Source organism: Merops nubicus, unplaced genomic scaffold (assembly GCF_000691845.1).
Source record: "Merops nubicus isolate BGI_N331 unplaced genomic scaffold, ASM69184v1 scaffold23659, whole genome shotgun sequence".
Lineage (NCBI taxonomy): Eukaryota > Metazoa > Chordata > Aves > Coraciiformes > Meropidae > Merops > Merops nubicus.
The window spans coordinates 38,323-52,474 of record NW_008632021.1 but is presented as its reverse complement, the minus strand read 5'-3'; the positions used below and the strand labels follow the sequence as shown (position 1 = coordinate 52,474).

The window sequence follows — 14,152 nt, the reverse complement described above, 5'->3', positions numbered from 1 at the left end:
TCTGTTTCATCTTCTGGGGTAGCAAAGAATTGTTCATCTTTGGGAGAGAAGACACCACCAGGGAAGTCCTTTAGACCTGGAGTGTTTTGTTACCCTTTAACTGCACTAACACTTCATCCGTTTCTGCAGCAAACTTAACTTTGCCTGCCACAGCAAAAGAGCCAGCTAGGAGGCAGTAGTAATCGTAGTATTGCACCTGGCCTTCAAACATACCAGCACTAGGAATCAGCTCAACACTATAAGAAGTCTGCATGCCAACTCATTTGGGGCATACACGCTTCACTAGGCATTCCATTTTGATACCTCGCTTTTGTCTGTGAGGCCACAGAGACACCCGTTCTCTTCTGTTGAACCTCTTCTTTCTCTCCAGCCCTTCTCCCAAAGGTGCTGAGCATGGGCTCCTGCAACTGCTTGCTTAGAGCTGTCAACACCTGTAACCTGCTGTTCTTGGGCTTCCTGGCTGGACTGATGACTTGGCTGTGATCCAAGGAGGGTGATGTCTCCAGACCCTTTCTGTCTATGAGATGGGAGCAGCAAACTTTGTTCCAGTTTTTCCTGGCCTTCTCCCACACGGAGTCAGGAGTTGTCTTTTTGAATTGCTTGCAGGTGAGGGGATTGAATAATTTCAAATGCGTTTGAAAATAAAGTTGTGACCAGTGGCGTTACCATGTGACAAATGCAATTTCTTGCTGCTAGGCAAGTGATAAGAAACTTTGCGGCTTTTCAAAGGGTAATATTTATTTAACAAGCTTAAATTTATCCATTGTGGCCAAAGCTGAAGATATACTTTGACAACGATGACATGATTATGCTTTAATAGGCTTGTTTTTCCTGATGTTAATGGTGAATCTGCAGTTTCATCTGCAATTGGAAACATGAAGTCATGGGGACTGAGGGGGTGGGACACAACTTAACCAGGACAGGATGAAGGCACTTTTCATTTTTCATGAAAAGTGCCTTGATGCCTGTTTGTCCTTGCCCTGTGGCAAAGCACCAGCTTAATATCCAACTTTCCTGACAAGCCAGTAAATGAGAAAATTTGTAGATCAAGAAACTCCTCATACAGGTAAGATAATCAATTTAGATAGCTAATTAACCAGTTAAGTAACTGTCTTGATCTGATTAATTAGTAGTTAATGGAAAGGTTTTCTCAGAGTAAATAGATCTTTAATAACCCAAAGGACAATTATGAGCTTACAATTACTGATTATTTTTCCCTGCACTGTTGGAAGAACCCCAGTCAGAGGTAATGTAGGACTATTATGTAAGGCTGTGTCCTTGCCACAGGACAGCACTTCAAGCGCTGGTATAATTTGGGGTGATTTTATGAGATATGGGATTAAGTAAACATTGATTTTTTATTTTTTTTTTTTTTATTTTTTTTTTTAGGGAAATTTTTGTAGCACTACTCGTTTCCTATCGCCTGTCAATTCATTGCCCATTGAAGTGCAGATTGTTGCAGGCAACCAAATAAACAGAAAGCAAGCAGAGAGGTTAAAGCTGCTGATCAGTGTGAGAAATACAAACAGAAGGAAAGCAAAAACATGGTTTTCTAGGTTGTCACGGCTCTGACTTGGTATTAGGCAAAGCAGACTTTTTTTTTTTGGGGTAGTCTGTGTCAATGCCATTTGAACAGGAACTGAGCTACGCATGTTTTGGGTGCTTCTGCAACACAGATAGTTTGAGTCATGTTACATATCTCAAATATTTTGCTCAGAACCAGGAAGGCATATGCCCATTCTGGATGTCATCTGAGGGATGCTTGGAAAGCATGTCTGGCAGGCCTATTCCAATATTGTTGCAGATCGACATGCTCACTGTAGCTTGTAACTAGTCAGAGGCAATGTCAGGCCTACATTTTGACATCCACAAGAGGAATATTACTAATGAAATAAGATTGCTTTTTGCAGTTAGAATCACTAGAATCTCAGAGTTTTTTTCCTTTTTTCCACCTTTAACATTGTCTTTGTTCTTTAACAGAGATATTTCGAGTTATTTCAGAAGACGTGACATAGTCAAATGGAAATAATTGCAAGATATTTCTGATAAGTCACTTGCTGTGTTTCCATACATGTTGCATCAGCTATTACTCATGTACCTACTTGTTTGTTACTCTTGAAGACCAGGAATGAATCGGGACTAATAAAGCTATGCAAACTGCTATTTATAGTTCCATCATTGAATCAAAATTAAAAAAAAAAAATCAAAAACTTGAATTAGAAATCTTTTAGCTGAAGCTACTTTTGACACATAGTGTTCAATTCAGACTGAAATAGTTGTTTTCAGCACCTCTAAGAAAAGCCAAAGAATTGTAGGTATATTTTATAAACTGATAATGTAAATCCATCCCCTTTGCTTTTATACAGTGGATCCATTGTTTTATTCTCCAGTAAGAGAGAGATTCAAGTTTTTCTCCTTTATAAAGCCATTTGAAGTGGGAGAGGCTTCACTGTGTCTTGTTTTAATTTTTTTTTAATTATTTTTCTTTATTACTTTATTCCATTTTGCAGTTTTAGTGAATTGAACGCCTATCACAACATACTGCAATCCTGGTGCACTTCTTCCATTTGACTGCCTTAATCTGTAGGCAGGAAGGTTTCCTTGTTCTTCTGTTCCTAGATCTTATCTCATTGCAAACACAGAGGCTTAACAAGAGGGCTGAAATCCCACATCTTCATCTTGCTCCTTAGGGTACACTTATGAGTGTTTCCAGTCAGTAATACAGTGTCCTGTGAAATGAGGTGATCTAGGACAAGTCTTCCCTTGCTGCAGCTGTTCCACTTGGGAAATGGGACACCCTCCTGGTGGCATGAACTTGGGTATTGCCTCCTACTAACCTCTCATTGGCCTGCCAAACTCCTGAACTCAGGTGTAGTTTTTATGGGCTGGGAAGCTCTACTGCCAGCAAAACCATGAGCCCTGGGCACGCTCCTGAGCTGCCATGGTGTGACCACCTACCACCATATAGAAGGCATGTGAGTGGCTCAGCTCAGCTGGATGTTGACTGATGTGTCTGGGATGGGAATATAGAGGGGTGGGGGGCACTAGTTCCCAGAGACAGCCCCTGCAGGTTTATGCTGGTCCATCCAGTAAGGTAGGTATAGACTAGCTCTACTTGAGTGGTCGTATTTATCCAGCTCCCTCTTCGGATTCAGCTGTTTATTTAGAAAGGATAGATTTTTTTTTTTTTTTTTCCACAATGCACCTGCAGAAAGTTGAAACAATTATTTTACTGTAGTGCAGAGATCAACAGGTTATGCCCTTCTAAAATGTTGGTTTGGCAACAGCTGGGTACACTTGAGCAGGCATAAAAATGCTGACAGCGTAACTGATCTTGCTCAGGTTGTGTTTACTTAGGAGAAATGAACTCAGGTTGTAAGAGTTATTTCTGCAGTTAACAAGTGATATACATATTTTTTAAATACCTTTCTTTACTTGGGGAATAATAAATTATACTCTTAACTGGAATGAGACAGAAGTCAGTGCTACTTTTGAAAACTGGGTGCTGGCTCGAAATTGTTTATCCAGTGTCTGGAAACTAAACAGAAGTTTAAGTCTCTGTGAAGGTTCTGCTGAAATCCATTTCAACTCCATTGGCACAATGCATGCAGACGGAAATGTTTCCTTGCCAGTTAACTAACACTTCTCCTCTAGCTCCTGGTACTGAGACTGATTCAAATATATGCAGTATGTACAATTACACCCCGGCCTTCCCTTCACGTGAAATGAAGAAATGACAGGAAAAAGGCCACATGTCACAATAATTACTATAATTTTGGCTGTTATTCCCTTGCTTTCTGGCACAGTATTTGAGGTTCAATGTTAATTTGCTTGTATAACTAAAGGTGTTTCCTCTGCTTGTTTATACTAGCTATGATTTCTAAACATCCTTGAAATAATTTGCCATAACACGTCTCTTCATTCTGATATTACTTTAGTTTGAGCCGCCTGTAGAAAGTGTTTCTTTGTATTTTTGAACTGGAACAGCTGGGAGCCAGACAAACATGTATTTGTTTGCCCTTCTATTTTGGGTTTGAAATTGCTGGAAGCTGGTAGGTGGGGTTTCATTTTCTGGTTTAAAATTTTATTTTCAAACTAAAACAAATATTATGTATGAGGATTGGCACATATCTTAAACTACTGGTTTTAGTAACAGGAAAAAGTTGTTCTAAGAAATCCTTCTGAAGTGTGGCTCTATTTCTGGAAATCCTTTCTTGCTAATTTCAACAGGCTTATACCCTTTCCCACTTCACTCAATGATTCTTTCATATACAGAGAGGTGAGTTCTACAGGAACTTTGATGACACTAAAAAGTTGTTAGGTTTTCTTTCATCTTGTACCTGTATTGATTTTCTTCAGTCAAGAGAAAATTATGAAATTATTTAAGGAGTTGATTGCTGTTTATACCAAATAAAATCACCTAAACTGTCACCTAAATGGGTAACTGCTAACTTTGTGTATCTTTGGAAAATAAACCCTAGCATCTGTTGTTGGACTGCACAGTTTTCTCTCCAATAGGAAAAAAAGCAATTAATTATAGAATGAATGGTCCACTATCGGGAGAGTGGGCAGGTTAGCTAAGTAGGATTCCCAGAAAACAGTAAGAATAGCTCAGCCAAACTTAAATCAAGACCTTACACATTGTTTTCAAAGTAAAAACCAAGCCAAACAAACCTCTCCCACCCTGACTTTTGCTTACTTATTCTCTATTAATTTCCTAACCTCCCTCCTCAAAACTCCAAAACCTCCACAAAACAAAACACAACCCCTCAACTACATCCATGGGGTTTATTCTATTTCATAGAAAAACCTGGATAACTTTGAATTAGTGCTCCTTAGCACTGGATGACTTCATAATTAGTAAAAGCAGGTCACATAACATAGCATTATCTTTGGAAAAGGTCTTTTTTTGAGGGGGTGCGTGGAGTGGGCTGTGTAAAGTTGGCAGGTCAAAGTGTATTAACACTTTTTTTTTCCCCCCCTGCTGTCAAGACTTATATTAAAATATGGAACGTAAGTAAACAAAACTTTCTCTTTTTACAGCTTCCCCACTGAGCTTTGAAACCATTCATGGAAGCTGATGGCAACACTCTCGTAAGTATAACTGAACTTATGCCAGAGTTTCTGATCCACCAAAGAGTTCTTATGTTGAGGCTGCATCCTTGTAATCATAGAATATTGTGGACAACACCAATACTTAACCAAGATGTTGCTTATGAGCCAGGCCAAGCAGTGAGACTGCTACAGTTCTGCTCTAAGGGTGAAATGAAGTCTATTGTATGGGTCTGATCCCGATTCCAAGTACTATCCCTCAACAGATATGAATGCAGTAACTTAGGACACATGAATTTAGCAAAAGATTTTCTTATCCACACATCTATCTAATCCTTGAGGAGCTTAAGGAGAATACAGCTGTATAGAAGATGAACCATTGATCACAGCTGCCTTTGGTGCTTTCTCAGATTCATGCATTCTGAGTTGAGCTCCATGAGGCATGAAGTCTAGTGTTAAATACTAGACTTGCTTTTGCTTGTAGAACAATATTTTTTCTTTCCCCCCAAACAGCCTTACATACCCATTTTGCCCCATTTTTTTTTCTCTTGGAGATTTTTCAGGCTGCAAGCCCCCTGGTAACTAGACAAACTTCCCCTGAGGTGATCCTCTAGTCACCCCAAGGGGATGCTGCTCATCCGAGTTTGGTTCCCATCAATGGTTGTTTCCATTTGGAAGGGAGGCTAGAAGCATGTAGCCTCCATGATAAATATTTGCAAATCTTTGCTGTCAGGTGACTACAAGGTAAGGGGGCCCAAGGAAACTCTAGCAACTTCTTAATGAGTGTGATCAACTGTTTTTTGACCCAGGGTGCATGTAGCCTTTGATGCATCTCCCTCTGGTTAGTTAGGGTCAAGCTCCCTTTAACTGGTGCTCAGGAGGGACTTACCTAAGAGCCAGGCCAAGAGCACAGCCAACAGTCAGCAGTTTGTGAAGCAGGGTGTGGAGGAGGAGTGAAGTAAGGGGTATTCTGTTGAAAATGTGCTGCTGTAACAGTCTTAGGCACAGTGGCAATAGTGTAGTTCCCCCAATAGATGCTAGTGTAGTTCCCCCAATAGATGCTTCCAGACAGACTAAACCTCAGATAGTGGATGCAGCCCTTCAGGAACTGCCTGGGACCTCTATGAGGGCAGGAGATACGGCCTTCTGCCCTGCAGAAGGTGTGCTGTCTTGGAGGAGCTGCGTTGCCAAGTGGAGGAGATACGGGAGGAAAGGAGATAGATAGGATCTACTTTGAGACATGACAGCTTGAAGACCTCAGTCCTCACCTACAATGGAGAAGCAGGCAGTGTCTACCCCCACAGTCAAAGATAGGAAAACCTCTGGAGTAAGGGAAGGATGGAAATTGATGAAGTCATCATGGAGAAGGCTCCTGCCCTATCTAAGAACTTGCAGCTTCAGAATAGGTTGACTGCCCTCAAAATCGAAGAGGAACCAGATATGCCTACTACCAAAGGACTTGGTTCATCAAACTGTAAACTATGCAAGGCTACTGGGGAGAAACAGTGAGTCATTGCAAAGGGTGAATCCCTGCTGTGGGGGACAAAGGCACCCAACTGTAGGCCCAATCAACAATTCAGAGAGGTTTGCTGCCTGGCAGGGACCAGAATCGAGGATGTTTTGGAGGGACTGCCAGAGCTTGTCCAGCCCTCTGACTTCTACCTCCTGCTTATTCTATGTGAGCACAAATGATACTGCCAGAGAAAAACAGGTTATGCTTGGACTGCCCAGTTGGAAGGCAGCTTTGCAGAAAAGGTCCTGGTAGATGTCACATTGAACATGAGCCAGCAACATGCCCTTGCTGCAAAGAAGGCAAATGGTAGCCTTGGCTGCATTAGGCAAAATACTGCCAGCAGATCAAGGGAGGTGAGTCCCTTGTGTGTGCTGGTGAGTCCACCTATGGAAAATGGTGCCCTGTTCCAGACTCCCCAGTACAAGAGAGATGTGGACATACTGGAAAGAGTCCAAAGAAGGGCCACAAAGATGATTAATGGACTGAAGCATGTAGTATATGAAAAAAGGCTGAATGAGCTGGAACTATTCAGCTCGGAGAGAAGACTAAGGAGGATCTTATTAATGCATGTAAATATCTGAAGGGAGGGTGCAAAGATGATGAAGCCGGGCTTTTTTCAGTGGTGCCCTTTTTCCAGTGTGTTTTGCCAATGACCAGGCCCAACAAAAATGATAACACCAGCAGGGAGATGAACCAATATGCAGACTGTATTGTAGACAGAAATGTTACTATATGAATGACCGCCGGGGGTACAAACAGGTCAACAAGCTCATACATGATCGACGCCACCCCCAACGATCCCACAAATGACATGACCCGGCCCACAACAGGTGGTATAAACAGTGAACCAAGGGTTCCCATATTTGGCATGGGAAACAGCCAGACCAGCCAGTTAAACACGTAAGAAAAGGGTGCCCACATGGCAACTCTCACCCCAGCGTCCCGTGTTTGCAAAGGCCTAGACAGACCAGGGCCCAGCTCCAGGTAGAGTCAGGAGGTCTGCCCTGAACCAGGAAGCTCTGTGGAGTGCACTCCACAGACAGACACTCCTGACTCCCTGCGAGTGGTCCCAGCTTTTATCCCCAAGCAGGACACCTGACCTTTGTCAACTCAATGAGGGACCCCTGGGGCTCATTTCCCTTCTGGCTCTCCCTGCAGGGCCGGCCGCACCCTGGGGGGAAGCTATAAGGCAAACTCACCACCTCTTTATGAAGGGCTGTGGGAATCACCCATATGTCAACCTTAATTCGGGGGCTTGGGGTTCAAACCCCAGCATTTCACAGTGAAAGAACAAGAACCAATGAGCACAAACTGAAACACACGAGGTTCCCTCTGAACATCAGGAAACACTTTTTTGTTGTGAGGATGACTCAGCACTGGCACAGGTTGCCCAGACAAGCTGTGGAGTCTCCGTCCACGGAGATTCTAAAAAATGTCTGGATGTGGCCCTTGACAATCGGCTCTAGGTGTCCTTGCGTCAGTTGCGGAGTTGGACTAGATGGCCTCCAGAAGTCCCTTCCAAGCACAGCCACACTGTGATTTTGTGGAAAAATATGATCTCTAAACTGATAAAAGTCCCTCGCAATTGTCACTTCTGTTGTACTTTTTTACCCATCAGTGGACCCTGCCTGGCACAGAACTGGCTGTGAACAATGCTCAGCTGTAAAGGTCTCTTTGCAACTGGCTCATGGGTGTATTTTCCAAGTAGAGGAGCAATATCAAGCTTGAAGCCTGCATTGTCCTGCAGGATCACTTGCACATCCTATCCAGCTCTGAGGTCTCAGTATACTTAAAAGTATATCAAAACATACAAAGCAAAGATTGAAACCTGCCTTGTGTTACCAGACTTGCACAAAAGTGACAACATTCCTAAAGTTGCAAAAAACTGTAATGCTGCATTTATTTCAGAGCTCTGTGAGGTTTATTGCTCTTGGATTTCCCCTGGCAACAAGAGATAGAAATCTGGGGCTTTTTTTCTTTTCAGTTGAACCTGTGATAATGAAATAAATAATTTACCATCAGAAAATTGCACTTCCACCACTGTCAGAAGCATAGTAAAATCATGACATTTGGAACAATCTGAAACTGAACCAGTGACTATGTCTGGTAGTTACAGTACACTGACACCTGTAACTGCTATTACACCCCTGGTCAGTGCCATTGGTTTTACTGGTAATAACTCTGCCTTCCACAGTTGTCTCTGTACTGCACTGGTGTTAATGTCTCCTGGTAGGAGTGAAACTGAGAGGTATCTCTTAATCAGAGTTCACCCAGGTCCACTGAAATGAAAGACTGTTGACTCTCATAAACCAGTTTTTGGAAGAGGAAACTTTTATTTACTTCTTGAGGAAAGGTTTGCCACTGGACACTTGCCAACGTGTTGTATTTTTGTGGAAAGCAGAATCCAAACCCTTTTTTTGGGGCATGTTATGAGTGCTGTGGTAGATTTATTTAACTCTATTTGTTTACGATGCAAATAGTTTTTCTGGAAACTCTCTGTTTCATAAAATATCTGACTCCAAACACTAATGCTTCCGATAAAAAGGTTGCTTTTGTTTATTCATAGATCAACGAAATCTGGGAAGGCAATTTTGTGAGTTACACCAGATTTCATTGCTGTAGTCTGGGATTAGAGGTTTTTCTTGTGCAGAGCAAATCAGATATTTTTTATAAGACAATGCTGGACTTCTGAACAGCACAAAAAATATTTAAAAATTACTGAATTCTAGGTTTAGGATTAATTTGTTGAAAATGTACTTAAGCTTTCAGGATACTGGTAAAGAAAAGCGGAAATGTATCTTAATTCATGAAATCTCACTTAACAATGATTTTATTAAAGATTAATCACCAATTTTATCCAGGCAAACTAAACGTAGTGCTGACTGGGGAAACTGCCTTTCATTCCCCCATTAATTTGCCAACTCTTCCCACAAAATACAAAGACATGAGGTTTCATCACCCCTGTCAGCTTGCAGCAGGATATCATCATTGCCACTGAATAGTAAAAGCACATTTGTAAATTCATTTTGTTATTCTGAGCTCTCGCTAGGTCATGTCTTTTCCTCAGTCTGTGTATAAAGCAGGCCCTAACATGATTTATGTGATGTGGATGTTAATTCCTTCTTGACAGATGAGCCCATAGAACATGTTATTTTGCTTTAGATCATCAATAAGGTTAGTGGAAAGATCTGCTTCTTCCTGGGTTGTCTACTGAGAGCCACATCCTGTCTCAGTACTGTTCTTATTGTACAGCTTTAAGCTGGTTAAAGATAAAATGACCCCAATGTAGTATCATAGTAAAGATGTGACATTGCCCCACTACATAGTTTTTAAGCAACAAGAGCTCCTTCCTATTTCTTATTCTTAATACCACTTTGGGTGCCTGTAAAGGAAAGTAATTAGTGTGACTGCATGACCTGGTGATTCACTGCGGCCGTATATTAGTTCTAGTTGTCTTAAATAGGGCACTACTGTCTTTGAAGACACTACAGGCCACCTGTGTAAGATAGAGAAACAGTGGAGCCTCCAATAAAGCTGATGTGTTTTCTCATTGCTTTTCTTTGTTGTCATGGAGAATAGTCTGAGAGAGAGAGAGGCAGTGGCAGAAATAAAAAAAAAAAAAAAAAAAAAAAAAAAAAAGGAAAAATGTGTGATGATTAAGCAGGAGTCTGATATTATTCATTCCTGGCAAAGCCTCCCACAAGTGTTGCTCAGGTCATCTCAAATAGGCACCAGATAAGCACACAGCTTCGATAAGCAGTTCTGCACTTGATACATTCTGCAAAGATCACTGGCTAGAGAAAGTTCTGGCTCTTGGAAATACTGGTGGCAGTGGTCTCTTTTATTGCTGTTTACAGATGGTGTAGCTTTACCCACCTTTAATTCACCTGTGAGAATAGCCACCATATCCTTCAAGAATAATATGAAATGGGGTTTTGCTTTCCTGAAAAGCCAGATGGCTAGGCAGAGGGGCTGCATTAGAGATGTTCATAGCGTAGCTCTGCAGTGGATGAGGTACCTACCAGCTTTGCATAGCAACATTGTGGCCAATATTAAATCATACATCACTTTACCCAGAATTTGTCATCTGGAAGCTTCAAAACCTTCCTGAAAACAGAAAAAGTGAATGCTTTTGTTCCCATGCTAGAGGTGGAAAGGTTGGGGTGCAAAGAGAAGTCAAGAAAAGGGGGGAGAATTTACTTCGAAATTCAGACCTTACATTTCTAATGATCTCTTTTTTGTTCTGTGATCTTCTGTTTTAGTTTCATTTTCTATGTGTTTATGTGGGATGACATATATAGACTGTGGATAAGTAAATATAGTTCAATCACATTATTTTTTCAGTGACAGAAGCTCAGCTATGACATGGTAAACTTGTAGCATATTTATGGTTTACAGTTATCTGCAAGATTTGTGTGATTTTTTTTGTTTAGTTTGTATTGTTTTAATTTTTTTAAAGAAATATTGTGAAACTCTTATATCAAGGGAAATAAATACATTCTCTGCACTAAATTAAAAAAGAAGAGTGGAAAATCCACTTTTTTTTCTTTTCCAGGATTTCTTAGAATGAGCTAAATGGTAATCAGAAGCCTGTGATTACCACATTTAACTCCCCACATTTGTAAATATCCATCATGAAGTGTGATGAAGCACTAAAATGTTGGAGTCCTAACTTTTATTTTTTAACTTCTGAACTCAGAATATAATTCAGGCAAACACAGCAAAGTAGGAACTGCCTGTGGGTGTGAAACAGGAAGCAGATAGACACATGTATTATAGAGTTAGGCTTGCTGTTGCTCAACTAGATAGACATCAATTTTAATTAACACATTTTATGCTTCAGCTACTAACATCCCTTCAGCAGCGAGTGGGTTATGTGTTTCCATCCTGCATATACCACCAGCATCACCATCACGTCCTTCTCTAGCTTCCCCCTCCCCTTTCTACACAAATGTTGCAACACAATCTGAAATTTCCTCTTTTCTTTCCTTCCTGCATTTCTTACAGGTTCCCTTGCGTCAGAAGACAAAAAAGAAAAGTCAAGGTAATGAGAGATTGTTTCTTTTTTTCTCTCTTCTGTGTTGCTCTTTTGTTATTTTCTTAGTGTGTCTCATTCTTGGGAGGGTGAAGATTTTCTGCTGTTACTCAGCTGGTGGAAGGCTGCTTTTTAACTACTGATTCTTGCACTGATTCTGAGAAAAATGACAACGGGCTGTTCCTTTGGACTAAATCCTTGTGGTATGTTGATTGAATCAAAGCTGGAAATCAGTGAGGTAGAATCAACTGCCCGCACACACACAGACACAAGCGGTTTTCATGCACTTGACATAATAGTTTTCTCTAGCTGACTTAAAGTGTACTCTTTTCAGTGCAGCTGTGTGCAGGAAAATATATGCATGGTTCTCTTAAAAGGATCAAAGGATATATTTTTAATTTACAAAAATTATGTATGGTTATTAGTATTAATTAGTGTCTGCATTATCTGTAGCTTTCTATTCATTCTATTCTATTCATTGTAGAATGACTTTAAATGTGTGTTACTGCCACAGCCATTATAAAACTGAATGACTTCTAAGTATATTTTAAGATCAGTTTGGATGACTTGCTGAGATTGCTAAGTAAGGTTGATATCTTTAATTGGCAGCAACATATTTCCTGGTAATGCAATTTTAAACAAGCAGAACACTGTATTTTTAATGTCACAGGATTCTTTATAATGAGCCGACGGAGGATATCGTGTAAAGAGCTGGGGCAAGCCGATTGCCAAGGATGGCTCTACAAAAAGAAGGAAAAAGGAGCTTTCATTGGCAACAAATGGAAAAAGTTCTGGTGTGTGCTGAAGGAGTCATCTCTGTATTGGTACAGCAGTCAGCTGGTGAGTACACCATCCATACAGCTCAGGGTGCTGGACAAACAGCATCTTCTGGGACCGAGAAAAGGGGAGCTGGGGTCACAATCTAAATGTGTGCTGAAGATGTACAAATGACTGGGTTTATTTTTCAGTCCTGACATTTCTTGTAATCTGGGAAATGTCTATGTGAATGTGAAACATGCAGAAAACTGTGTTTTCTAGTTCAGTAAGTACTTGTGAAATGTTAATTTGCTGTCTGTTCTGTCCTTTAAAGAGCAACTCTTAGCAGGCACTGGTGGCATTTGAATTTGGGAAAGGTTTTCCTGGGTTGGGCAGTTTGCAGACACTCATTATCAAGATCTAAACCAGGAACACTTCTTAACTTCTAAGTAGTTTAACTTTCAGAAGTCTCTCTTCTGCTTCTCTCCCGATCTCCTTCTACACTGAAATTAATCCACACTATTTGTTTGCCCCCCGCCTTTTTTTTTCTTTTTTCTTTTTCTTTCTTTTTCCTCAAGTTTGCAGTGGTAGGTTTGCAGGTATTAGCACTGTCAGTTGGTGATGGTTTTACTCCTGGATTTGCTTGTGTCTCATTCAGAGCATTGTAGTTAAAGGTTCTCGCTTTCTGCTGATTTTTAACTTCCTGCTCTGATGAGTCAATGCTAACAGTCAAATATGAAGGAGAATACAATGTTTTGAATTCAAGGTCCAGCTTTATGTTCAGGGGTTGAATTTTCCTCAGGACACCTGCTATAGATAGTATTTCTCTTCTAGACAATCCTGTCCAAGTAGCCTACTCCACTGACAGTGCGAGTGGGAAATAGTCTGAGACAAAGAACATCAGGCCCTGAATTCCTGTAATCAGCTGAAGAACTAGGAGTTAAAACCTGAAAAAGTTGGGGGGGGAATACACAGTGAGAATTCCAGAGTAAGCTTTTTAATTAAAGGCTATGGCTGAGTGCAAAGAAATATTGAGTCCTAGGGAACAGCTAACTTTAGGCTGTTTGCTACAGATCAGCTGGATTGGACACAGAGATATCTCGCCTGTCCTAGGAAGATTCAGGCATAATTATTCCTTTCACTTTGCTCTCTTACACTGTTGCTTCTCAGAAAGTGTTTGTCATGTTCAAGTGATGGACTGACAGAGCCTGGAATTTGGGCATGCAGAGGATTAGGGGATGCTAGCAGCAACATATGTTGAAACTCAGAAGCTTCAGTGTGGAACTGTGGACAAGCCTCAGATTTCCTAAATGTAACTGGGCTTACAGATATGGAAATCAGCATGTCCGAGGCAAGAATGAAAGATTGAAGAAGCTTTATTAATTCTTAGAACACTTTAAGAAATTAAATGTAATCTGGATTGCTTTCAGTTGTTTATTTCTATTGCAGTATTCCTCATCAAAAATCTTAACTGTTTCAAGGTGCAAATAAAATAAATATAAAAAAAAATTCCCTAAACTCTAAACAAAACGTTACTCACGTAACAAGTATTTCACATTCTTCCTTCAGCTGTGGGAAGAGGGCGGAATTTTTTTTAACAGAATAAAAACTTTAACTTGCATTTAAAGATGGTATTAGATGTTCTTTTATGGGGGTAGTGGGAAGTGAAAACAACTGTGCTTGTCCTAGGCTTTTTTTTTTTTTTTTCCATGTAGTGTTGTGGTAGTTTCATTTAGCTTCCTTTCAAGACCAGGTCAAATACATGCATGAGAGAAAGAGAAAAGAAAAAAAAAAAA

At 40.6% G+C, this 14,152-nt stretch overlaps 1 protein-coding gene across 1 annotated transcript in view; it reads left to right on the top strand.

The window, feature by feature from the left end:
• LOC103780154 overlaps positions 1-14,152 on the top strand; it is a 122,207-nt gene that overhangs the window by 74,710 nt on the left and 33,345 nt on the right. Inside the window, exons 13-16 of the mRNA XM_008947805.1 lie at positions 4,322-4,336; positions 5,057-5,094; positions 11,573-11,609; positions 12,271-12,440. Coding sequence (XP_008946053.1) covers positions 4,322-4,336; positions 5,057-5,094; positions 11,573-11,609; positions 12,271-12,440 — 260 coding nt within the window. The remainder of the gene's footprint in view (positions 1-4,321; positions 4,337-5,056; positions 5,095-11,572; positions 11,610-12,270; positions 12,441-14,152) is intronic.